Source organism: Varroa jacobsoni, unplaced genomic scaffold (assembly GCF_002532875.2).
Source record: "Varroa jacobsoni isolate VJ856 unplaced genomic scaffold, vjacob_1.0 scaffold_1419, whole genome shotgun sequence".
In the NCBI taxonomy this organism is placed as follows: Eukaryota; Metazoa; Arthropoda; class Arachnida; order Mesostigmata; family Varroidae; genus Varroa; species Varroa jacobsoni.
In genome coordinates, this window is record NW_019214321.1 from 49,169 (window position 1) to 76,723 (window position 27,555).

Genomic DNA, 27,555 nt, shown 5'->3' on the forward strand with positions numbered 1-27,555 from the left:
CTGGGAGAGGGGAGGTTGGTGAATATTTTCATACCGTCGCCCAATACCGATTCCGCTGTAGAAAGGTTTTCGCGTAGAGAAATTTTCGCTCTGTGGAGGTGAGAGCTCCAACGTGCATCGTGCCTTTGGCAAAGGCGGGAAAAAGGCCGTATTGCCCCTGCGTGGAGTGCGTAGCATCACGCAGTCGAGTGGGGTATCGGTACCCCCCCTGTATGTGCCATAAAAGTTCTTCAACTCAAGGAGGCAATTATGAGGGATGACCAACGACCCTATCTAGGCGTGTGGGGTTACGTTAAATCCAGCGATGAAAACAATCGGTAACAACTCCGTACACTTACAGAAATGTAATGCCAGGCCGCTGTTGAAACGGAGATTTGAAAGTGCTGCTTGCTTTTTGCATGGGATATACACTCACGCTTTTACTCGTCAATACTGTCAAAACTGTGTATTTAGGTTGAGATTGTGCTATGGGTTTGCTAATATACACAGGAAATTAACTGTTTGATAGCACAACTAATAAAACATGAATACGAATCGAAAACATGAACTCTCATAAACAAGTCTCAATTAAATATCATGTACTCTGCTTAAGTCAAAACCAAAATATATGCTTGTTAGGTTTTGGCGTTACAATGCACATCATTTCTCAGTAGTTAACTCTCAGTTAGAGCCACTTTTACGACAGGCTTCGCTATCGCTATTCAGCACTGCTTTCAGGATTAATTAGGGTAAAAAGTACACATACCATGTATTTGGAGAAATGGAGTAAAAGGAGGGCGCTACTATATTAATCTCCTTTACTATAATCGCATTTTTACTCGAAAATCAAATTGTGTCTCATTGACTACACACTAACAGAATTCTTTACCAAACGAACAATTTTTTAAACTTTATTTTTTAGCAGGAGCTTTTTAATAATACTTGTGTAAATTCAAACCTCTGCGACCGGCTATGAGTCTTTACTTCACAATGTCAACGTACAGGCATCATGTAGTCAGTGCTGACACTTCTGTTGCAATAGTTGGTAGTACCTGTCCATTCGCAGCAATTTTGCCGCTAAACCTTGTAATTCTTTAAACGATAGGCTGTCGTCTGCTTATTATTATTTCCTTTTATTAAATCTATGTATGCATCAAAGATTTTTTAATTTTAGTAAGAAAACGTACACCTTAATGGGTATATAAAGCCACTGTTTGGTAAAAGGTCAAAGGCTCTACAAAGGGGTACCCGTTTGGGATATCAGGCACGTTTCTGTTATTTCAGTTGTGGTACTTTAATTCACAAGTTAGCTTTTAGCCCAGCTCAGCGAGCCGGAACTATGACACAGCCAAACTTTTCGTGATATGGGCAGCCTCTTACGTCTCTTACGTGCTACTACGTTTGGCCAATTATCTCTGTTAACATAATATGAACCCGATGTGAATTTCCAAACATTTCCATTAAACATTTCCACATTACATCTCATTAGGGGTACGGTGGACTGCCAGCCAGGTCCTTCACGAGGAGGTCGTATCGTTACCATCACACCGGAAAACCTCCATCCTCTGTACAGCCCTCCCGTAGGGGTGCAAGTGCAAGGCATTCCACCAATCCATCCACCTGTGGCGTCAATCCATTCGACTATGTCAGCGTGCGGGATGAACCTCCCGGTTCATCCAGGTGGTCCTGTAAATCTTCCAGGACATCCAGGACATCCTGGTCTTGTTGGACCTCCGGGACTAACTAGCACCACAAATACCGGAGCTCTGAGCGGCCTAGGACCGAATCCTCATGGCTATCACCGACCCTCTGTGGATCATCTTCCGTCTTTGCACCACGCTGGCGCTCAATTACAACAACAGCAGCAGCAGCAACAATTAGCTATCGCTGGCCAACTGCCACCTCAGCAGCATATGCTGGGAGATCTGGCGGGTGTGGGCCAGTCAGTCAGCCAACAAACTGATGAACAGCCCGAAGAGGAAGAAGACGATATTATCGACGATGTTGATGGTGTGCGGTCTTATTCTATATATCATTTGCGCGAGATTCCAGATGCTATTTTGAACGACACTTATTAAAGCTAAAGGGCCTTACTTTATTAGAAGAACTATAGGGCAAACTCAACCTCTAGCAACCTCTTTTAACGTTTTCTTTATAGGTTAAGAAAGGTTTAAGCTTGAATGAAACGTAGTTCAAAATAGTGTTTGATCCCTTGCCTAATTGTATCCAGTAAATGTTACAGAACAACATATCGTTAAGGTTTTGTTAGTTTTAACTTATCGCATATTTATGCAGAACTTGAAACCAAAATTTCATAAAAACCTGTGCGCCAAACAGCGCGGAAAAAAGAACCACGCAAACGTTAGTTTTATCAAAAAATATTTTACTTCAGATGGCCCAGCTGATGATTCATCGCATTCGGGTAGCATTTGTAAAGGGGGGCCCCCAGGAGGCGAGTCTAGTCGAAAGGAGCAACATAGACTTTTGACACTTGAGCAGAAACGTGAGTTGATTCGAATGTCTGAAGAGGAACGAGTAAAAGCCCGCGACCTTATGGAGCTTTTTTCCATAGGCAAAACGCAGGTATACGCTATCCTGAAACAACGAAATCATATCAAAGAGGAGTATTCGCAGGCGAAGAACGACCACGAAAAACAGGCCAAACGCAAGGTGCGTTTTACCGGTAACGAGGACATCGACGACATTGTCCACAGGTAGTTAGAGAAAATTGTCACTATTACACAGTATCATGACAGCAACGCTTCGCATTCTCTCGATAGATAATCGTTCTTAAGTTACAATCATTCGTCAATTGATTAGAATAAATAAAAAGTTTACTTATGAATTTAAAAACAAACGATTGCAACATGCCTTAGGTAGAGTGTTTTCATAACAACTCCTGGCACTCCCTTAATCATTGCAGGTGGTATGTGGGTGCGAAGTCGAAGAATATGTTCGTCACCGGCACCCAAGTTAAAGAGCATGCAAAGGTGGTCGCGGACGCCCTTGGCAGGCGGAGTTTCAAAGCGTCCAACGGATGGTTGGAGTGTTTTCGTAAACGACACAACATCGTAATACCTCGAAGTAAAAACGCAAAAGACAACGCCCGATTTATTATGCCGGAACATGGAGAATTGAGCACATTGCAGTCACTTTGGACACAGCAGGTCTGAAACAAAAGCTGCCACAATATTTAAATAAAAAATATAAAAAAATAAGCACTTAGCATTTGGCGCTAAGTGGTATTTCTTAAAAATATTCTCGCTTTGAGGTGAACTGTTTTATTTGGCATTTATGAGTTTTGTATTGATATTTAATGAAAAAGTGCGACTTAGGCACTCCCGTCCTACTTATTGCTTCTTTCATCTTATAGCTAACGAATTTGGCTGGGTTATATGTTCTGTCCTCTGACAGTTACAAATGCATATATGCGACTATTCGGAGGCGAACATCTACTGTTTAGACGTAACAACACTTCACTACCAGGCGACTCCCCGCTGTATAAACAGTTGCCTCGGTGATGCTCTTTACCCGCCTGGTCCAAAGCTGTCCCTATTGCTATGTGCATCAGCCTCCGGTGAAAAAGAGCTTCCGCTCATTGTTGGCAGTGCGCAGCTGCTACCCCAATTCATCAACCGGATGAAGATCATTTTTCGGTAGGAGGAATTTAAATGTTAATTGTTAGTAATAATTGGGTCCAAATCTCCAAGCGTTGTCGATACGCACGTCTTAATCTCGATCTGATTCAAAACGTTTCTTTCGTTTCAGACTGAATTACGGCTCTTACGGTGAAGTCGGATTTGATGCCTAGTAGACCCATTGCATTATTACATAGATTGTGCTTAATATTATAAAACAATTACGTACAGATTTTAACGAGACATTTGGTAGTTTTAGGTTGAAACACGTTTATTTGGTTCTAAAATAGTGATTTGAACATCGGTTACTTTTGCTAATACCGTAGTGCATATTGTCTGGTTCGTGCTTTCGTACTCTATAGGCGAAGTCAGACACAAGACGGCGAAATCTCTCCGGAATGCATCGAAGAGTATATTCGCATGCTAAGTGAGCGGATGCGGCGAGAAAATCGCTCTATCGTTTTATTCCTGTTGTTGCCTCCACGGGCTCATTTTGTGCTTGGTAAGCATTTCGCGAACGTCAAGCTTGTGCATTGGCAACAGGTAACAGCAAGTACGCAGGTAAGTTGCGAAAAGCACCTCAGTCTTTTCCGTGTGCATTTGCCGCGTTCATTAACAACATTCATGCATTTGCAATATCAAAGCAAGGGCGACAGCAACATAAGCAGCAGTTCAGAGTTAGAGAAAAACACAATTTTTGACTTTGCGGTGCTCTATAGCAATTTGTGTTGTTATTTATGATTGCTTAAAGAAATATTATTAGCTATAGAATGATTCTATCCTTTTTCTTGCATGAGTGCACTTGCGAGCCAGTTAGAGAAAATATATTAACATGTTTAGTTATGATCTTTTTTAGCCAATGCAACAAGGCGTATTTCACCGTTTTAAACTAAGTTATCGCATTCTGGCGCTACGAAACATGATAGCCAATGGAGGCCCACAGGCGATTTCATTGGTCGACGCCCTTCAGTACATCGCTCGAGTTTGGCATGTTCACATACTTGAAGTCAGCATACGAAAAGCTTTCTACAAAGCCGGATTCCCAGTCTACCTACAGGTTCGTTAAGCTAAACAGAACACCGCATGGTTATTGCATGAACGATATTAGGTCGAGGTCCCACGTATTCCATGCATCGTTATCTTTGTGAGCGTGCGAGCTTCTTAGCTTAGATCATATTAGCGGTTGCCTAAAATATATTACTAATATAATACAAGCATTTTAATGTCGTCAGAAACAAAATACTAACAAACATCTGTGATTGCAAATATTGAGTCGTAAAATGATTAATAGGAAATTAGACGGGCTCGGCGTTGCTGGACTTATTGAAGTTTCCTCAATGGACCTGTGAACTAACCTAGTAACCGTACAATCAGTGTATACATTAATCCCCTTTGTATCATACTACGGTACTTATTATTCCTGCTATTTACAATTTTCTTGCTTTTTTTTTGGTGAGGCTAATATTTGGACCAACAATTGCCGCATGCTTATTTATGGCTGTTATGGCTATGTATTTAAAAAGACAGCATTAATCACCCAGACCGCGCCGACTGAATGGAGCATTAATAATACAACATAATAGCCTAACCAAAACCGCAGTAAAATGAGAAACGTCTGCTCATACGTACGTTCCATATTGGTGCGTCACTAATTTGTAATAAGTTGTAATGAATAAGTACAGGCGTAACATATACGTATCAATAACAACATTATACCGTGCTACTCAACAGAACTCATTTGATAACCTAAATCGAACTGAAACTGACATTGCTGAAGAACTTCGCGAACTGCAGCGCCTAGTGGGAGTTTATTCAGGTGACTGTGGCTCAGAGCTAGCAAGAGATTACGTAGAGCTGGAGAGGGCAGTCGAACAAGGGGGTTACGTCGAAACAAGCACGGCACACCACCTCAATTATGGAGGCTATACTGCTTCAAGCAGCTTGACTGATGAATATGGTGAGTATGCAACGAGAATGAACTATTTAGACAAGCAACCGTAAAAAAAGCACAAGTCGAAAATTACTATTGAGAGCTGCGTCATTTTCTGCCACAGATTCAAATGGTTAAAAAGCAAGCCCCCGAATTGTTTTTGCGATTTAAGCATTCCTTTAGAAATAAACGGTGAAAGATTATAACCTGTTACAGGGAACCTCTTCGGCGTGGGCCATAACGAGGATCCTTTGGCGTTGTCTCCAGCAATTTCGTCGTATCAGGGAGCTCTCCTTGAGCTTCGGAGATTACAGCAGTTTTCTTTAAAGGTCAATGACTACGAATTACAAGAAATTCTATTTAATGCAAGATGTGCCGCAGAGGACCGAAACGCAGCCCGGATGATTGCTGAGAAATACCTTAATATCATGCAATAGGTAAACACGTCCAGCACCTGTGATAAGCCTCAGTGCCATAACGGTGCACTTAAATACTGTTTCTACATTGTTAATATTTTATTAATTTATTTAATTAGTTGCATTGTGAGTAGAATACGTTCTATCTGGACTAACGATGATATATGCAACTGTACAAAACTTTAGAGAATCTTGATAGTGTGGGGCAATCCGGTTCCACTATGCCGAGTAGTTAAATATGTATTTGCATAAACGAGTCATTAATATAGGCTATTTGATTTCTTACAAACACTTCTTGCAAAAATTCATCATAAAATACTTCGAGTTACACTCGGTATCCGTTGACTTCTGTATGAAGATGTAAATGGCTTGTAAAATTTGTATCATATATAATGATTTAATCCTATGCTCCTGTATATATCCAAAATAAATTGAATTTGATACGAAATTCGGGCTTGTTCTCTAACTGGAAGAAAGTTTATCGGACCCAGTATCTAATCAATTTGCTTATTGTGTATTTTAAAGGGGGTGCGAATTCAAAACTTGTTATAGAGAAATGGTATAATGACATTCACGATTTGCAAGTTAACCTGGAAATGCGCTGATACTGAGAATTTGCACTGAAAATTTGAAAATGGTGGAGATTCATTCACGACTAGCGCTGTTGATCGTATGCTATTGTAAGGTATGTTTATAAAATGGGATTTCCTCATTTAGCATATCTCGAGAGTATAGGATTTATGAAAAAGAAAAGAATGACAACATTTGGTGGTTTGCCGGCGAGTTCAAAGTGTGGCTACTAGTGCTTAGATTATTTCTAGAAGGTACCATTTTTCTCAATGAGAGAAGGAATTTCATAACCAAGAATTATCTGGCGATGCATGAGTGTTTTTTTTTAAATTATTCGACGAGTTTTAATAAAGAAAAGAATTCCATGTCAGGACATCGATAACGAGAGCACTTACATGTAGATCGTCGGTGACAACAAGGAGATTGAAGGTGAATTACGTTCTCGCACTTTTTTTTTCCCATAAAACTCACCATTTTCGAAATGTAACACCCCATATTAAACCTTTATTATATAACTGATATTACATCATTAGAATAGAAAGTAAAGTGATTTTATTCATAGATCATCATAATAGTTATACAAACAAAAGTTACGGTTTGGTGAAAGATAGATAGAGTTCCTCCGACTACATCAGGAGGATTCTATTCAATGAAGCAGGCGATTTTTATCGAAATATTGGCAGAAAAAATCTCAGGACATGCTGAAATGTCTCATATTATTGTTAGCTTTGTTAAACTCTGCAACACCATAACTCTTTGCTCATTTGGTAACAGGAAAATTATGTACAAGATGTATACAGAGATTTTTGTACAATATGTATACAAAGATGTTGGTAATCATTAAGAATACGATTGCACGCCTCATCATACAAGACTAGATTAAAAACGTCTTTTTATTGGACCTGATCCGATAACGGATATTTATCCATTGCTACGAAAGGCGCGTTTGCACCTTTTAATCCACCTGCTATTTCTCTAAGCTCACGCATGTGTTTGGAATATATATATACTCAGAAATCATTAGTATTACAATGTTCTGTCAGGCGCCGCGCATAGATGCATCTTCTTGTGCACGTGTAAGACGACTAAATGCTAAATTTTTACTTACGTCAGTTCGCGCGTATATATTTCTATATATCATATATGTACAGGGCTATCAAATGACTGACCAGACCCCAGTTAATGATACAGGAAAAATACCGTAAACATCTAAAACATTGATGTTGAATATTAGAGACAGAAGTGGTTAAGGAAGAATTTAGTGGTCAACTTACACAGTGGTTATAGGTAGTGCTATTTTTGGTGACATTTATGGTCCTTGGCTTAGGAGACACTTTATTACAAACGAACTTGTTTTTTTTACGAGTCACGATTGAGCCAATTTAAATAGATGGGTTTGGATTACCTCGTAAAGATCGAAGTTTTTAGTTGTGAAGTTGAAAATTCGATGGGCTCCGAGAAAATATCTGAAATAAGATAGTTCACTAACTTTCAAAGAAACGAGGAGTTCGCTTGTATACTTTAATTCTAGTCTTTCTCGCTTTAGTCGCTAACCTTGTGAAGTGATCTTAAAAAGGGAACAATTCACGCTGATTTATACATAACTATATACATCTCTTATATAGTAGAGGGAGAAAAGATTCGCCTTAAGCTAAGATGGTCAGAGCAAGCCATCCTGACATACGAAAAGAAGTCACTGGCCTTTTCTTTTAAAAATGAGCAACCGACACAGGCGTAACTACACTAGTGCTAGTATTATTAAGATTGCCACTGTTGTTGCTAATGATAGTCGTAAGATTATTGCTTCCATTGTGTTTTTTGTTTACGTGCTGCTGAAGCCGACTCGAGCTGATGCTCTCGAAGGGACAATGCGGACATCGTGCAATTAATTCTTGTGCTCTCTCTGGATGGTTTTTGCGTAGATGCGCCTTGTACGTTGTCGCCTGTATCGAAGCGTAGGAACAATAGGCGCATTTGTACGGTTTGTCGGCCGAATGTTTTAAAGCATGCTTCCTGTACACGTTGTGATCGTACGTTAAAAAGCCGCATTGATGACAACAGTGAGCGCCCGATTCGTTGAGGTGGACAGTACTGCAAAATTGCGAACGGGAAAAATCACAGAAGGAAATGGTAGATGCAAAAACTTCAGAAACATGTTTAGAACTCTAATTCGAAGACTGTATCTGCTGGTCACTTTTTCAAATTCTTCTTTTTCCACTTAAGGGAAGCAGGTCAAAATACATGACTTTTATGTGACGAATACGTACCTAAGATGTGATTTAAGTTCGGCTAGACTTGTAGTTTTGAAGTCACACTGTGGGCAATTTCTTTCCGTCAGTCGACCCTCGTGAACCTGACGGATATGGGCGAAGAGGTTCTTTTTGAGTAGCTCCTGCCGACAGTGTGGACATGCAACTGTTTTAGTCTTCTTGGCTTTTCGCGAATGCTGCATATATCGATGATTTTTCAATTGTTTGATTGTGCGGAATCGTGATTGGCACTGCTCACAAGGAAACTGTTTCTCCTCGCCGTGAACAAGTTTGTGGACTTTCTCTAGATTCGCCAAACTGTAGGTCCTAAACATTTTGCAGAACATAGGTAAGCATTATAAGTTGGCAGAGCCTTTAAGATCTGTGGAAGGTCGAATAATTTTGCGTTACAAGCAATGAAATTTATAAAAAAAAACAGCTGTGTTAGTCAGTATTACGTTGCAGTATGGATAAGTACGAACCGAAAATCGCAACGATTGCAAGCTTGAAGCTCAAGATCGATTCGGTGCGAATTCCATAGATGATTTGCCATGGTCGACCAGCGTTTGCAACCAAGGCCACACTTTTCTATGGGACATCGGAATCGTTCCAATTTTGACGGGTGTGGTAGATGGCAGCGCAGATGATGGCGATGACTTTCCTCTAGGCGGAAGCGTATGCTGCACCCTTTGAGTTCACAACTGCAACGCGACCAAAAGATCACCAAACAGTTGTATCATTTGTATGCGACAAAAAGGAAGCTCGCAGATAGGCACACACACATTTTTCTTATTCACTTTTGTCTAAGTAAGTCGATCGACTTTTTATATGGTTCACTGTCCTAGAAGGATATTATACTCAATAGCCTTCCCGCTACAGAACGAACATAAGCGACACCCACATTTACCTTTACTCTTAGTATGAAGTAAATATATTGTTGTATATCTTCAATATTTAGATACTTTTAACCACTAGAATATTATCCCCGCTTGCAGTAGAAGAAAAGGAGGTTCTGCTGTGTGGTCATTTTTACGATAATATTCACACAGCTTTTTTTAGAGCAAACATGTATAAAAAAACACTTGATACTATATACATTCAATGACTTTGCACTTCCAACACAGCGTTCTCTGCTGACTGTCATACTTAGTCAATAAATGCCTGTGCCATCAATCCGTACTTACGTATATTGCCCTTGTTCCCGATCCATCTTCCGTTTCCACGCTATTTTATGGGCTTGTACCTCGGATTCAGCGCAAACAGTTTTTGAGTGACCACCTGTTGTTCCTGAGCCAATAGTCACTTTTGCGACTCGCTTTTCTGGCTGAATCAACACCTGTTTATAAAGTTTACCTTCCTTTAAAACGGCGGTGGCCATTCCTGGGTGCTTCTCTCCAACGTGTTCGCAGCACGTATCTAAGGTCGCAAAGTGCAGATGACAAGCCCCACAGGCGAACCTTGCCTGGCGGTTGAGTTTTGGCCGACTGTGCGATTCAATTGTGTGCCGAAGTGCCTGTCAAGAGGTTAAGAAGATGTAACTGGTCCAGTTGTGCCTATATGTGTTAAGTTTAAAGTAAAATGTATTTGGCTATGGTATTACACGTTAGGGAGACACTGAAATATTTAAAACTGCACAATGTAAAACTGTACCAAATTATGGTTGTTAGTTTATCATTGAAACCTCCAGTTACAAAGTGAGTTTTAGTAATCCAAACGCAGGGTACTAACACACTCGAAACCCGCTATATTTGTGAGATAAACCATTACTTCGAGAAACTAGCAGCATTTTTCATAGTATTACTGAGCCTCTGGACACACCTATTGTTCGCACTCCAACATGAATGGAATCAGACTTTGTCTTAACGTTATCAGAAAGCCCACAGGTGCCATAGGTTTATAGCGAAAAGGGCACATTTTTCTAGATCAATCTTTTGCACAGCTCAAGAAGATGAACCACTGAAGCACCGGAACGCTTAATATGGTTTTGCTTGCCCAAGCAGAGGCATCCCAACAAAATTGCGTTGCAAAAAGAAAAATCTTATGACATTTGACTACTAATAATTACGGGCGACCAGTGTCATATGAAGTATTAAAAACGAGAAAATGAAGAGGATGATAGTTCAGTTACAACTGTAGGAACACCTCATTAGGAAATGAAGGTAGAAGTGAACTAAAAAGGAAACCTGAAAAGGCAATGAGTCGACAACTGAGAACGCTAAAGCGCCTAACAAAACTTGTCGTTGCCAGCTTTTCCAAGCAAAATTCAACAGCATATAAGAGTTCACACCCACACCCTACAAAATATTGCTTATGATCGAGCTGTTTATACAAATCTGCTATGAAGTGTGCTTATATTCGCTCAAAACAAACATCATGGGATAGTCAATAATACGCACAGCAGGGATGCTCGCACGCAAGACCACTAATAAGCTGGCAGTCATCATTTGAAAGGAGAATTCTGCTAATATCATGCTACTATATTAGCTACTGAAGGATAAGCCACCCGGTGTTGCATTTTAGTATAATATGGTGTTTGACTAACGTCAGACAGAGCTTGTGTTTTGTCCTTCAAAAGCTTTCGACATAATAACGAGTAACAAGTTTATAACAACTGGTACGACCTACACAATTATTATATAGCCTGCGACAGAGACTGCGTATTGAGTTCGGTCGTAAGCTGCTTTCGACCTATGGCTCAGATAGACAAACAGAGGGGACCACACAGAGATAAAGGTGCCGCTGTGACTCCGTTTCTTTGCAGTCAGCATTAGTGCCATTGGACAATGCCAACAGTAGCTAGCCGGAACAGCCACTAAGAACTACTTACAAATCAGATGCGGGCTCAAAAGTCACTACGACTATCTCTCGTTAGAAACAACATCATAGTACGGAACAGAACCCAGTCACATATTGAGCGTTAGTAATACTTGTCGGGAAGTCATCTCTAAAGAAAGCTCAGAGATAACCTGAAAATCCTTAAGGCGATTGGTGTACTATGGTGTAATTGCATTGAAGTCAAATAGAATTCGCACGCCCAATAACTGCACGGCGCATGCATATGTATATATCATAGTATCGATTACAGTATTTACCAACAGCAATACCGCTAAATTGTAATAAAAATATTTGCGATTTTTAGCCATTTGAATGTTTAGCGCCAACTTAGCACAACTTGTGACAAATTGTTTATGTCACGTTCTCAAATAAAATAAGGGGCTCATATCTCATTAGTAGCTAGTTTTCTCAATTTCCTGAGTATGTCCATTATTGTTTTAACAACAATTTATATACCGTATTATTTATACACGAGGCCAATGCACCCACTGTTTGGACGTCAATCGATCATCACATAGCTGCAATCCATAATCATTATCATATGTATGACGTTTTTTTTTCTGTATAAACCGTTGTCTAAGCTCACCTTAAGTTTATCGCTGCTCCTGAAACCGCACACATTGCATCGGTATACCTTTATAACCTCAAGGAGGTTGTTTTCTTTTTTCTTCTTACGATTTCGATTTTTGGTTTCCTTTCGTGCTAGCTGATCCGGAAGCTTTACGGCAGTTTCTGTGCATTGCTGTATCGATGTGCCATGAATAATCGTATCACAAGTTTCCTGATAGTCGGCTGGAAAGGTCATATCGAAATTATTCTCTAACAACGTATCTGTCAGTGCTGCAATCGGATTGAAGAGACTGTCTTTATTTTCGCTGATCACCTCCGGTGCAATGTATTCAAGCGCGTCGTGGAACATTTGTGCGGCGCTGCTCCCAGAGAGCGTTTGAGTGGATCCGGCTAACGGCTGTCGTGGCTGCTGTGACAACTCCTGCTGGGTCTGCTGATGTGTCTGAATTCCGGAAAGGTCCTGGTGAAGCTGTCCAGCAGGATACGGTACCCCATCCTGGTATATGCCATTAGTTGGCTGTTCAGAATGGCCGTGATACCCCACTGTATAATGGTACTGCTGGAAATAGGTGGAAGAAGATGATGAAAAGGGAGTCGCAGTTGACGCCTTAGATAGTTCACTAGTAGCTGGTTTATGGAGATTGTGGTAAGAGACTGCGTTCTGCTGCACATGATCCTGATGTTGTTGTGGTTGTATCTGACTGTTGTTATGGTAATCAATTTGATCATTCGTTGAAATGGTTTGATGATGTGTCTGACGAAAGGGCGAGGCAGGAGGCTGAAGATAGTGGTGATTATAACCCGCTGCTGGTGTCGTAGTAGTAATTGGCTGCTGTGCAGATTTGGACGATTTCGATTTGAGGTGTCCTTGATGATAGAGAGCGTCTTGATGATTTTGGTTTTGATGGTCTCGGTGGATCTGATGATTTTCTCCATCTTGACTATGCTGGTAACTACTATTAGCATTACCTTGGTAGTCAGTGACCGTTTCAGTGGGCTTCATCTGCGAAATGCACCCCAAACCCTGGTGACTAGTCGCTGACGCAATGCACTGTTGCGGCTGTACCCCATGGTACTCACCTACGTGTTGATTACTAATATAATGGCCATAATGATTACTTGAAGAGTACGCATTATTGGTAGTATCAGTGCTAATGTTATTGCTGTTGTTAGTATATGCATTCATCCCACTATGGTTGGCCTGTTGGGTGGCAACGTTTTCGTTCGGGTAACCTATATGATTAAATTGCGCCTCATACGTAGCTGAAACGGAGACCATTCCAGTCCTCTGTGGGGTTCCACTAAACCCCGCTGAAGCTTCCGACGCTTGTGGGGTATCACCATAATCATTTGGTGCGGATACTTGGCTCCCATGATATCCAGTATGAGAGCTCTCATGTACTCTACCAGCGGTGCGAACAACAGCGCCACCGTTACTATTCCGTGTACATCCACCAATATCTTGAAGGGTCGTTGCGGGAGAGGTCCCTACACCACCTGTTCCGATACTACTGTAGAAGACTCCTGATCCTGTTGCAGGACACGACTGTAGGGGCGTCGTAGGAACGGTGGCGTCAGCCACTTGCGGTACCGGTGTTATTGGAGGTGGTACATTTGGTATAGGAGTGCCAAGTTCCTGGATCGTAGGGGTTACCTGCTGAAGGTCCGAAGGAATACATGATGTCGACTGCCTTCCGGACTGCGGACTATACGAGTCCTGATGGTAAGTGGCATCCCCGGTGCCAGCGGCAAGGTAAGGAGCCGACGTGTACGATGGCGGAGGAGGAACCAGTAGTTCAGAGTAGTAATAGCTCTGAAAATGACCTTGATTTTGATGAGGCTGATAACTATATTGGTGACTATACTGTTGGTACGACTGACGGTGCTGACTCTGATTGTAGTCTTGAACGTCACCACTTGTCGTTTTATGGTTAATACAAATTGTGCTGCTGACCTTTTGATATTGTTGAATCGTGTTCTGGCCACTTGTTACCTGTACTGAAGCTTGACTGCTGGAGGCTGCAAGAAGTTCACGTAAATTTCTATTATAAGATTAAGCTAAATTATTTATTTCATATAAAAATAACAAAATACTAATTACAACAATAATAATAATAAATATATAATTTTATTTTGAAATGAGACTGGATTGAAGATCTGCGGCTTTTTGGCACCAAGGTGGTCACATATAAACCACAACAATTATTTTTTATACTTTCATAGAAGCTACGTTCAATTTAACTTCTATTCTAGTTCTAAAATTAAAGCGCTGCTAAATCATCTGTTACTATATTTCTTGAACTTGAAACATTCAGGAATCATAGAAGTGTTGCGCCTGTTGTACCATTGGTAAGCGTCGTAAAATCCGACCCAGCTGGAAACTGAGCAGCCGTTGCATCAGCAGCCTGTGCTGCTTGTTGCTGATCGTAAGCCGAAACGGCGGTTGTATTTGTCGATGAAACATAATGATCTGGTACAGTTGTGACCCTGTATCCCGTATCTGCCTTCAGATCTATATTCCCAGGACCTTCCGTCGAGCGACGAACTTCGCGTGTACGTTCGGAATAATATGGTGACAGGTCCGCTTTAAGTTCGGACACCGGTGGAAGGCTTGATAATAATTCTCTGAAACAAGATAAATAGCAATCGATTGTAAGACCTTTGTACAGAGTACATTCACCATTAGTCGAACAACGATGAACTTAGCAAAGATAAGGTGTATGAACCGTCGGGAAAGCTGCCGTAGACCTTTATTGTGAAATAATTTTTGTTTTTATATTTGAATTTTTTATATTTTGTCACGAGCAGCTAGAAAGGTAAGACTATTAACATATGCTAAGAACCCATGTGCTAATAAAATAAAACTCAAGCAATTCTACGTTGAAACAGAGGCAGTGAGATTTATTTGCTTACTGGTTTTTCAATTACAGCCAACTATCAATAGTGTATCACGCTTCACAAAAATCGACTTGTCGTACTGTTCTGTAGAGTTATAGTTCAGAAGAGTTATAAGGGTTCTTGTTAAATTAATCATGTTCCAACATGTTGGTCCAATATATTGCTTCATGTCTTCAATACTTTAAATTGCCGACCAACACTTTCAAAATGTCTGCATCCTATCCCACTGTAAAAGTTAGCTGACCAACAGTAAATTCGATTACAGCTAACAACTAAACAAAAGATACTAATATCATAATCGAATGAGCAACACGCCATCGTCTACTCACATATGCTCATGATTTAAATGAGTTGACGTTCTTTCCAAGAACCTACTGTTGTCTTCCATTTATTTACTCCTGACGTGTGTCGTGGATAACGAAAACGTAAATATTAATTCGTTACTTGACTACTCTAAACAGCAGCCAGCTGACCAGAATGATTAATCCCGCCATTTCCAGGTACACAGCTTATATCAGACAGTTGTAAAATGGAGACGACAGATCAAATGGACTTTTCTTCATACCTATGCTCTCAGCCTCCCATCATTTCCCTTAGAATGACCACCCCGTGTCACCGAAATGCAAACACCGAATCAGACAAGTTTCGATAAACAATACCTGGTAGCAACTTGGTACACCTTTCACCTAATCCTCATCATAGGTGCGGAATAAACGGCGGTTAGTACAAATGCGATGTACAAACAACATTGTCGCCATGACTCCAAAGATGGCGTTCGCCGTCACTGCTAATGGCTTTGGGCTTGGCTGGACCTTACCGTGTGAACTCACTATTATATGCACGATATCAAACACAGATAATTCAGTCTGCCCCGTCATCGCTGTCACAGACGATCGCGCTTTTTGCTGCCATCGACAGTAAACAGCCGTACCACTAGCTACTACGGCGTCTCTAGACGCCCGCTGTTGCCACAGAAAATCCCGCAGACGCTAAGTCGACCAATATGGAATGACTCCGACCACGCAGAACTATATGGTCCCGCCTGCACCAGGCGGTCACCAACAGCCTGCTATGTCATCAACGAAACCGCGTCAACCATTGCCGAACTTCGCCACCGACAATATTATTCACTCTTACCACCATCTTTGGCTCTGTACATTCTCCGTACGCGGCGATGACGCTTATGGCCATACATGTCTTCAATGGCGTGCCAGCAGACGCCAACACGATATATAGTGCCATTCACTACTATTTTACGGCGTAGCAAATGCCGTATCGTGACTGGAAGACGACTAAGTGAACGTTGGCCGCGTTGGAATATCCTTATTAGCGTATGCTACAATAAATATTTACATGACGGCATGCCAACTCCGTTTATATATGTATACAAGATTATTCGAAGTTGTTTCTAGCACAATCAAGTTTTCTTATAGGAGTCTTGTATGTAGCGAAAATTCATATCACGGAGCGACCTAACCAAAACTAGCATACGGCAAATTATAAAACGACGAATGTTTTTTTTTCTTTTTATTCACTGTTCTACATCTTCAACTTATTATCCGAATGTCTGATTATATATCTGTTTTTGGTATGAAGCGCTGAAGACAGCTGAACAGGACAAGTGGCACGTATGACTATGACTATAAGAAACAACGTGCGGCCCTATCATAACAATATAAAGGTTCAAATAATCCGCGATGTAGTTAGAATCGGCTCATACGATACGACTTGCAGTGCGATGGAAATCAATCTGTAGAATTGAGGATAACGATATTGTATGACAGTCGATTAGTTGCCTATTTAACATGCTAATTTGAATCCTATTCATTTGTCTGAGGTTCTTGCTACGATCAAAGTAATCACAACATATATAACACTCCACTAAATGAAGCCTTAAAATGAAAAGCCTTTAAATCGGTATATGATAAAAGAGCCGTCACTTTCAAGTAATATTTAATTTTAATTTGGTCGCAGCGCCCTGACCAAAACGCTGACGGAACGAGCTGCCTTGCCATCTTTCTTGCAGGTGGCAGCCGTGGACAACAATAATGGCTCACGTACCATTTGAGTTGCATACCGCGGAATTCAAATCTGATTATGGAAAGTATTGCGTTGTGCAATCGTATCCAATATAAATTGTCATGTTAAGCAAAAATCCCTGAAGGTCGTTTTTAACAAAAAGGTATGCAGTGAACTATTATTATTGTCGATTTCAAATAAAATTACCGCACGAAATCAATTACCAAATTAACATAACTATAATATGTTGTTTTCGAACACAACGACACGCTTGTTGTTCAAACCCTTGTTTTACAGTGTGAAGTGTAGTAGTAGGGGCCATAACGCCTTAAAACGTCCCACTTGAATGAGATGAGGGACGTTCATAGCTCAAGCTTCAACAAAGTTGCATCAACAAAAGAAAACTATCTAGTTAATCTATGAGGTTCCACAACTGGGATTATCCAACCAAACTAAGTGCGTGCTATTGCTGGTTTGAACCTTCTCTTCGGTATAGGCAAGGTAAATAAGGAGATGGCGTTATCCTCAGGTTCGCTGAGCTCACCTCTTGTGCGAGTGGTATATGAGCCATCGACAAATCTTGAGAAAAAACGAGGCGAATCAACAAGCCTTAAGAGATACTTCTATTGCATAAAACAGAAAGCTAAGCTACTGTGCAATTTTATAATTGTCATGTGAAAGATAAAGGTGAATCTGCTGATTGTAATAAACAGGTAAAATATCTTACCCCTTTGATAATCTAACAATATTCTGACTGGAAGCTGCTGCAGGGATCGATGTCAGAAAAAGCCTCAATAAAAATATTGTTCCGAACTGACGACGACGAATGCTATTGGTTAACCCAAGTAAGAACCAAAGTTTCTTCGCCACCGATTACTAAACCGCATGAAGAAAAAAATTTGAATGAAACAATATGTACTCAATGATAATGATGCATACAGAATCGGAAAAACCATAGATGGTTCGACTCTATGTAAGATTATAGCGATGTAAATGCGCTAGAACATCGCAATCTGGACAACTAAATTCGATGAGGTCTCAACATGTTTGTGCGGTGACTCATACAATCTCACCCAATCTATCTTTTGTTCATAGTGTCTGAAAGGATTATCATATCACACTACAGTGACAAGGGTTAGATTCAGTGCATTGTACAAAATCCTGCTTAGCACCGGAGACCTTTCTACTTGGCTCTGAGTTTTTTTGTTTAAAGTATAAGAAATACGCACAACCTTTGGAGTAAATTTCGTATGTGACTTTTTGTAAAAGCAAAGCAAATTCGGGTACTCGTACCACTTATTCTACCCGCAATATCAAACTATAAGAAAATGAAGGTATGAACAAAGCATGTATTAAACTCTCTCTTTGAAATAAACCCAAATACTGTTAGATTAATATGATATGCAATAGGTCCTCTTTTCGGGTATCCTTACCTCTGTGTGAAAATGTGTACGTGTTGGTACGGTCGTGGAAGGCGTGCTCCAGACGAATAGCTCTTGTCCGATGAATTTTTTAATTAATATGTAATTTTTCGGGCTACGCTTAAATGATAGCAGTTAGCTTTTTGTCAGCAAGCAGCTTTTTGAAGTTAGCTTTTTGTCAGCAAGCAGCTTTTTGAAGTTAGCTTTTTGTCAGCAAGCAGCTTTTTGAAATAGTGGTCTTAATATTTGATCAGGTACAATTTTCAATTACAAAAACAACGCTGCTTTTGCTTTGTTAAACACCCATCTCGATGTGTGCGTGTAACTACAAATAACGTTGACCTCATAATTAGGACGTCGAATATCTATTTAGAATAAAACAACAAGGTATTGATTTTTTCCCTTTTATGTATATGTTCTATATGTTTCGTAGCTCATCCATTTGGCTTCACAGTACAGCTATCTGCATTATTGCGGAATTACAAACACTTTACGTATGTGCCTTTTACGTTAATTCGAAACATTTACCTTCGCAATTTGTTTTTTGCGTTTGAAAACAGTTATTGACATAATGGCTTTGAAATTTCGGTGTACCATGCTTCTCCTGCCTAGCGCCTCTACATTTTCAAATAAAATAACAGTATCTGTCCATCTAGCCATTATAGATAACGGATTCGCAGGGTAACAAAAAAAACGAAGCCATATATAATGCGAAATAATATAATGTTTCATCAGATTTACATATTCGGCTATTATACCCTACACCGGCATCGCCACGGTAGGTTTGTAACATTTATTCAAAATGGGTAGCTACCTAGAAATGTTTAGGTAGCAATAAATAACATTAATGATATCATTCTTAGACTACTTATAAAGCACAAACTGTACTGCTTTATAAGTACACCGTACATATGGACATTAAACGCATAGTTTTCATGTATGTTGTTAAGCCGTTCATCACATACGGTGCATACACCGATATTGCCCTGAATAAATTTTCGCATTGAACATGAATATTAATTCAACAGTGCATTTAGGTCCTGCAAAAGTTTTCCTACCTCGACAAGTGATTTGAGTAACTGCTGAGGCTATTACTTGGCAGCTTGAAGTCTTCGTCATCATCGTCTGCCATTGACCGCTGAAGACATTCGAGAACCGTGGCCGTGTCGGTCTTCAAGGCGATATCGGTAGCTGACCACTCCCCTGCCTCCATAGCGTCACGGTTCTCCACCACACAGCACCTCCTCACAGCATTAAGTACAATGGAAAGTTTTGATTAACAATTCACCCACCACTACCACCCACGCCGCTACAGTTGAGCTTGGCAGTGATAGAAGACATTACTACCCCAAAGTTAGACTTGTGAGTGTTTTTCATAGTCACTTTCCTTTTCCTCATATAATCTGGCCCCCTGTTCACCACCTTCTCGTAACATGTTTTCATTAAACCTCACACAGGAAATGCATAGTTTACATATTACCACCTGTATTCAGAAGTGGAACATGCTGGGACATGAAGAGAGCTTTACCGGTTTTAACTCTCTAAAACTGCGAGGTAACTTTATTATCAACAACGAATATCCTTGTGTAAGCACATTGCACGAATCATAGTAACAGTCAAATACTTTTTCCATCTGGAAAGACATTTTATTTTAGCTAATTATCATTTTTCTTGCAAAAAAATCAATAAAACATCACCTACAGCCGTCCTCAGTCCGTCCGTCAACCAGCCGCTCAATTCGAACACCACCAGGGGGCGCTGTCGAATCAAAACATCTCGGAATGATGTCTGCGAGTGGCACGGGTGCTCACCCAGTGGGCACATCAGCCGCGGCCGCCGCAGATCGACCGACCAGCGACCGTAGCGCCACCAGGACCATCGGAGATGGTACCTCTCGACGAGTGTCATCTCTCCGGGCGCGTAAGACGAAGAGTCAGAACCACTTAGAACGCAAAAGAGTGAACATCGATATTGTCATATTCTCAGGCCAGTAACATGTTGCCGCTGTCGCTGCAAAGCTGCTGACGTCTTGTTATAAACACCGTAGTCGGCAGCTTGGGTTTCTTGCATTAACGTATGTGAATTGCCATAAACGGCCCGTCGAAATATTCGCGTGAGTAAAAAGTTGCTCGGTGAAAGTTGTCGGGTCGGTCCCACTACTAGGGAGACTGGCCCAAGAGCGGGCTAAGCATCGATAAAGTAACCGCGCAGTACTAATGTGTAGGTACCTCGTGCTGTCTGAATGGAAGTGTCAATGTTTATTGCTATTCTACTGATAAATGGTTAGTATTAATCGGTATAAGTAGAGGGAAGTGAAGAGAAAAGTTAGTGATCGCAATTTTCGGGAGTGTGACGGCGACGACGACAGGCTACGAAGGCCGGAGCAGAAATCGAAAGGAAAAAACATTTTATAATAGGAGCAGTGATAACAGTAGACAAGTGTTCGACAAAGTGCGCATCTACTAGTTCGTAAAACATGTGTTGGAAAAAATTGGTGACTCTTGTCCTAGCCGGTATTTTGTTAGTGCCTCGGGACAGTGCGGGCTTTAACCTCGAGCCACGGCTGCCTGTCATTTACGAAGGGCAAACTGGCTCCTACTTTGGATACTCTGTGGCCGCGCACATGATCACGGAAAACAGCACCGATGACAGGAAACCAAGGTAAAAACTAGTTAGCCATATTGGGGGTATAACGCGCACACCGTTGTCAAGAGGCATCTGTATATCTACAGACGAGCGGAAAGAAGACCAAGAGTGTCCTGTTATGTAGTGTATTCAACGACACTTAGTTTTCTATGCGCGAAGTAGAAATACTTTCTTCGCCGAGGCAAGATCACTGTCGAAGAGTTGTTACGCTAGTTTTTAGAACATGCTGGAAAGCAGTTATGAAAGGTTCTTGGTTGCGTTTAACTCAGATGGTCTGTGATGGTGACTCGCCGAGTGAATATCGCAAAATTATCGGAGACTAATCCATCAGTCGAGCACGGATCGGCGGTTATCATTTGGATTAGTTTGAATCAGTCGAACAGAAAATGCAAACATAATTGACTTCTTCAGTTAGAAGCAGAAGTATTGCCACTTGTTGGCGCGAGTAAATAGCTTGTATTTGAGCCTCAAATTTATACGGAGTATACGTAATATAGTTGTAACTAAACCTTCGCTATAAACGTATAAGAGCAGTTTATACACGTGCGAAATATGCGCATACAGCAGTTACTGTTTACTACATACACGTAATCTAACTAGCCGGTGTGACTCTCCGAAAACTTGAATGGATGCTAATCCAAAATAGTTTTAAGTGATGAGAGGTATTACTCTCCAAGCCAAGTTACTTTCCAAAATGCTGATTTAGCCAAACTCTTATCGGTTGACCCAGCACTTACGTTTTAGCTTACATCCGATAATAGACGCACCAGCAAACCTGAAAAGAGCTGCCTCAGATCGTAGCGATGTTTGTTAGAAAGCAAAGGTCTCTAGGGAATCTCGCTCAAAACTCAGAGCAACGCCACAAGCTTAGAGAGAAAAGCTCAAGACAGATGTCAAGGCAGGCCTCTTATAGCTGCTGCCGCTTTACACTGTCGAAGCCCGCATCGTCCGAAGCGTGCGCCCTACCTGCTCAGGGCTTTTGGCAACTCTCATGTTCTACTTACAGTGATCTGTCCGTTGTTTGCTCCCTAGCGATTCGTAAAAGACGAACTTTAACTAGACTATACAAGATGAAACCGTATTGGCGAGACGATGGCTGATCGGCAATGCATAGAGTATAAGACAGGCAATGTGGTGAAGGCTATATTGACGTCGTTCTTGCAGGGGGTGATTGAGCGTACAATTTGCAATGGCTTGCCTGCTGATGAGAATTTTCACCGTCCGATTGGTATACGGCCGGCTGATTTTACGTTCATTTGACTTTTCATCAATTTTTCATATAAAGAAAAAACAAGTTTTCGTTATCTTGCTACGGTCGAATCTTCCTATGCTTTCCCTAATCGTTCCGGTTTTCTTCTACTCACTCTTATAATTGTGATTTTTGCCGCTGTCGCTTACTTGAGCTGATGCCTATTGCGTTACTGCTGGTGTTGGCATTGCTGCATGGTGGCAGTACTCTCAATTTCAGCTAAAATAGGACTCGTCTTTTACCCCGTACTATTCGACCTTAAAGTAGGTCATCCTTTTCGATTTAGCGATTCAGCATAAACGTCCATTTAACAATTCGACAAGTCTACTAGCGACTACGAAACACTAGTAAACTACTAGTTACTGTGGTTGGTTAGTCCTGGCCATCTGCTTCGTCCTATATGTTCTTGCCTTACTGCTAATGCTGCCATTGCTGTTTCCATACCTCTTAAATCGTTCCTTGGACAAGCAGCTGTGAACAGTCTGTAGGATCGAACTCCCAAACCCAGACTCAGCCATTATCTGGACGGGTAAGGCAACCGCGCGCGCGCGCGCGCGCGGCATGATTCGCGCAGGTCTGCTGTTGACGACGGATAATCTTTGTCTGCTTTCGACTTCCTCCGGCATACGTTCTATTCGCGCTGAGCTACGGAGCAGGAAGCTTGCGATATCGACGTCGTTGACGAAATGGCGTTATTTTTGACAACGAAGAAAAATTGTTGAGGAGCAATCGTTGTGTGGGAACATAATGCCGTGCTAATTTCATTATTACGAGCTCCAAAAGAGGGTCCACTTCAGGCATACCCTATTGACCTATGGGTAATTGTCGTTACAAAGCGAGGCTGAAACAAGCATTTAAAGCAAAGTGCCTGTCATTTTACCTGTTGATAGTCGCCTCGAACGTGCTGCAAAGAACATAGATATGTAGAATAGACGCGATACCTAACCTTCACTAACAAAAATCGGCTCTTGCGGTCAAAAAACGGGTAAAGAAACATAAATGTAACAGGGTCTAATTTAAACGATAACCGGCTAATATTCACAGAAAACACATCGAGATACATCTGTTACTACAATACGAGCTTCAGCAATGTTTATTGATCGCTTCACGATTGTGCTATGGTCATAAAAATAAAAGCCTTTAAGTCAAAGCAAATGAGGTAAAATAACGAAAATATAGCTCCTAGATAGAGCAACGCGATTGGTGCCCGTGTGTTAACAGCGTGTATAATAACAACTTCCGGTCGATACTGCCTTTGCTGAGTAAAAGTATTTCGTAATCGGTGGTAACACGTAGTGCATAAATGTTTGAGTCGACTGATTAGAGCGACGCGAAATCGGCCGGCAGCCATTTCGATAATGATTTGGGTCAGATGCAAAAGCCACATTTAGAAGGAACTTCGTGTTTATTTATCGTTTCAGAGATTTTTGTTGGCCTTGTCTGATCAGGCTTGATTTGTGAGGCCTTTGGTAGCCTGTGACCAAGACCGATCAGTGTCCAAGTGACCAAGACCAAGGCGATCTTGAGTCGCGTAATACACTGATACCTCTGAAGAAGTGTTCTAGTTTATTGAGTGGATTTGTTGCTGTGGTTTAATTGAGTTTCGAACTTAGCTTTCAAGCGATACGCGTAACGCTGATAGAGATCGTATACACGCCATATATACTATGTACTACTACGCACGATAAGGTGAGTTCTGTTTCGATGCCCCGTCTCGACGATGGAGCTACACGTTTTGAGAAAATCATACCACCGCATAAAGCTTCTTTGTGCCTGCATTCGATGGTGCAGATTATACAATTAAGTAATTTGATTTACAACGCCTCTCGAGACTACGGAGTGAGGGAGCGATCGTCGGGAAAGGTGACAAAAGGTGTGCTAAGGCAAATCACACCGCTGTGTTCGCCGCGGCGGAAGCATGTTTATTCACGGTGCCATTATCAAATATGGACCCGCGGGGTGACGTTGACATGCAGCGGGGGGACGGCGTATTGGCAGCGGGCTGCTAGATACAGACTGTCGTAGCCAATTGTTGTTACAAGCCATTTCAGCTATTTACTATTTAGTGGCCTATACTTCTTATTGATATGGCGAAAAGTCGTTTGTGACATTGACACTTCGACAAGCAGAAGGGAAGTTTCTTACCCTTATTGGAATCAAGTGCAGAAGATCCACCTATCAAATATATATATATATATATTGATAATAAAATTATTATTAAATCGTCATTTCTAAAGTCCAGTTTGTAGTTCTCGTTATACGAATCTCTTTGCTTGTCTTGTTCACCTACTGAGTGGATCAGCGAGCGTTTTCGTGCTATCACTATATGCTATATAGCCGCTATTGTCGTCAACCCTATATAAGTGATATCTAATCAAAGTACGTGTACAGTCAACTCGTGCAGAAATGTGAAGATGGACAGTACCCACTGACTGAGAAAAAGGCTCAGAAGGTCATATTCAAAGGGTGCTGTCAACAGCTAAAAATTGAAAACGTTCACTTATAATAATTAATTGTGACAGGCATACGTTAGGCACACGAGATGCTATGTGAGGACTGCTTCAAACTGCTGGCCATTGATCGCGTTCATCAACGTGTACTAACAAACAATAATTAACAGGAAAGAAAACCCGTATCGACTTGAAGGTTTCCAACCTATTTTCTAATCGGCAGGGCTTCGTGCTCCAACTTTAAAGAGCAGAATCTTTCAATGGGCAAATTGTTCGTCTGTAGAATCTTCATCACACACACACACACACACACACACACACACACACACACACACGGATACTATGCCCAAGCTGAAATAACGAATACGTAAAGTGGGCGCTTTTGCTAATTGCTTTTTGTTAATTAGATTCGATTAAATGTATATATCTGTGTGTAGATGCAGACGAGGCATGTTAGAGGTGGGCAACCAGTGACCTTGTAGTGTTGGGCGTATTGCACCGACGCGTTAGCGTCAAGGGTGATTCGATCAACGAAGTACTTACGGATAGTTATAAATGGGTTCGGTGTCTCAAAAGCACAAGCCAATCTTTTCATCTGAACGTGTGTCTATACGGAAAAAACAGTGGAGAACGGCGAACTTGTGTAAGTGGTAAATCTATCATCGAACTTCTTAGCTGTCGCCGCTGCTATTGCTTTTGGTGTGCAATATTAGGCAATTTATGCAAGAAACGAACGTAACGCTAGCAAGCTTTAATTGATCTGTGTTCGCATTGTTTTAAGATTTCGACCTGGCTGTTATGCCATGTGGACAAGTCTTTGGACGACTCATTTGGTATTACTTCAAAGGCTCGCAACAGAGGCTATCTCAGATTTGTCCAACAAATCTACAAATATTCCGAGTGTATACCTCTACTTCTGCCCTTTCGCGTTGCTTCTGCTATGACTAGCACAAAACGAAGTGTTCGCGCCCAGTTTTAGACCCCTGTTCGAGCGCCTCACATGCTATAGCTGCATTATTACGCCGATTACTCGAACGGACGTTCTCAGCGACACGGTATCCACATCAGCGGTTCCTGTAGCTAGCGAACCGCTTGCGCCTATTCTTTCACTGTTTCTCTAGAAATTGTTTATCAACATTTTCCGTTGCTAAGAGACTTGTGTGCTTGTCCATAGTAATTATGGGCTGCGTACTAGCATATTTGAACGCGCATGATGCCCCATTTGTATGTATTTTTTGACATCTTCCAGCTCAGAATGATCAATTCGTTTCGAAATGCAAGAGCAGGAAGTCACTCTGCTCGGCCCGACGATAGAAACAACGTGAGCGAAAAATAAGAGTCCCTTGTATTTAGGGTACGGTAAAATATATCATAGATCTGACTGCGACTACTAATTGGGTCTTAATTTGACGCACATCGATATGGGGCTCAACGGAGTCGCATGGGACGACTGATCAAATTCGAACTACTACAATCAAGTGGGAAAAAGCCATACAGGGAAAATGATAGGCTCGAATTCGATATGAGACAACGGGAAAAGTCAGCCCTCAGCCCGGTACTAACCAGAAAACGCTTGTCGTTCTCGTGGCTATTGCCTGTGTTCTTCCACAGAAAATCCTACTCTCATCAGTGTCCGCCCAGGTAATTGACGCTAGGCAAATGCGTTTAGGGCCATCGATGCTGGCTCTCGTTGACTCTTTGTAGTGGCAATCGGCATTTTCTATTGCTCGTGCAGTTGTCTGTTGCCGCCTGTTTCATCACGTTATCACGATCAAACGCGAGCCGTTAGCTACGGTGGAGAAAAGGGCTATCGCGGAAAACGAGACAGAAATTTCACTATTTTTCTATCGAGAATAGTCTCGGCTGCTGCAGCACGGAAACGGCACAAACAACAACTCGTTATAGGTCAATGCAAACGTTCTACCATGGCGCGCTTTCATTCAGTATAATTTATAACAAGGTGGCAGCTTCTGATGTAACCGTTGTCATCTCGAAGCATTCGTCTTTATCGTAGATTAAGGTGATGCAATTGCTTGGCTATGTAGAATTCTATTTGAGGTGTCTGCTTTTGGATTTTTTTTTTGCTAACCCAGCATACCTGTGAGTCTATGTTGAAATGTTCCGTGATTACCTGTCTAATTAACACACATTTTTTGCTATTGTTTTGTGTGGATCGTTTCTTAGCTACCCGCACACAGCTAAACCGTTGCAGCATTACTTTTGCATCGCGACTATAAACTTGCAACAAAAAATATATACGAGAGAAATAGAAAAAAAAAACTTCTGGAAAAATGTTTTTGAGTAGCTAGTTGAAGTATGACGTAATTCATCTGTAAATAGTAACTTTAGAATGACCTTTGGAAGCAAAGAAATTGATGTTTATACGTCTTTTGATAAAGCATTGAGAGAGACTTTAGGCATGGAACGCATCAAATAACCAGCCATTAATACCATACGCTGTCAATTGCCCGCTAAAATAGCTGCCGCGAGCTGTTCTGATTGTTTTTCAGTTCAGTCATTAAGGCATACGCGCACTGTGCATTGCTTGCCGGTATCAACATGGCTACTTCATATGTAAAAGGGCAAATTTCAACAGTCATCTCCCCTACTGCCTTTTTACATTCGTATACGTGTATAGATCGGTGTCTCCAGTCCAGTAACAGAAACAACACAGGCGGCGAAATG

General features: G+C 41.3%; 3 protein-coding genes across 5 annotated transcripts in view; 2 read left to right on the plus strand and 1 right to left on the minus strand.

Annotated features, from left to right (window-relative positions):
* Window positions 1–43: 43 nt before the first annotated feature.
* On the plus strand, window positions 44–6,411 carry LOC111269837 (uncharacterized). Its single transcript, XM_022849699.2, has 9 exons — window positions 44–317; window positions 1,469–1,989; window positions 2,372–2,693; window positions 2,903–3,146; window positions 3,394–3,635; window positions 3,980–4,178; window positions 4,474–4,674; window positions 5,349–5,574; window positions 5,764–6,411. Exons 1-9 carry the CDS (start codon window positions 250–252, stop codon window positions 5,982–5,984), a joined length of 2,244 nt encoding a protein of 747 aa, XP_022705434.1. The 5' UTR covers window positions 44–249; the 3' UTR covers window positions 5,985–6,411.
* A 651-nt stretch (window positions 6,412–7,062) lies between these two features.
* On the minus strand, window positions 7,063–20,298 carry LOC111269835 (uncharacterized). Of its 3 annotated transcripts, none has more exons than XM_022849695.2 (8): window positions 20,227–20,298; window positions 19,584–19,769; window positions 14,532–14,812; window positions 12,204–14,206; window positions 9,967–10,295; window positions 9,265–9,483; window positions 8,801–9,109; window positions 7,063–8,624 (listed from the first exon to the last, which is right to left on the minus strand). In XM_022849695.2, exons 2-8 carry the CDS (start codon window positions 19,736–19,738, stop codon window positions 8,243–8,245), a joined length of 3,678 nt encoding a protein of 1,225 aa, XP_022705430.1. In that variant the 5' UTR covers window positions 19,739–19,769; window positions 20,227–20,298; the 3' UTR covers window positions 7,063–8,242. The 3 variants fall into 3 exon arrangements, with proteins under 3 accessions (XP_022705430.1, XP_022705431.1, XP_022705432.1); XM_022849696.2 differs by having other exon boundaries at window positions 19,584–19,766; window positions 20,227–20,257; XM_022849697.2 differs by lacking the exons at window positions 19,584–19,769; window positions 20,227–20,298 and adding an exon at window positions 15,415–16,566.
* A 692-nt stretch (window positions 20,299–20,990) lies between these two features.
* LOC111269823 (integrin alpha-PS1) overlaps window positions 20,991–27,555 on the plus strand; it is a 130,069-nt gene continuing 123,504 nt past the window's right edge. Inside the window, exon 1 of the mRNA XM_022849677.2 lies at window positions 20,991–21,186. Within this exon, the coding sequence (XP_022705412.1) occupies window positions 21,002–21,186 (185 nt within the window). The 5' untranslated portion in view covers window positions 20,991–21,001. The remainder of the gene's footprint in view (window positions 21,187–27,555) is intronic.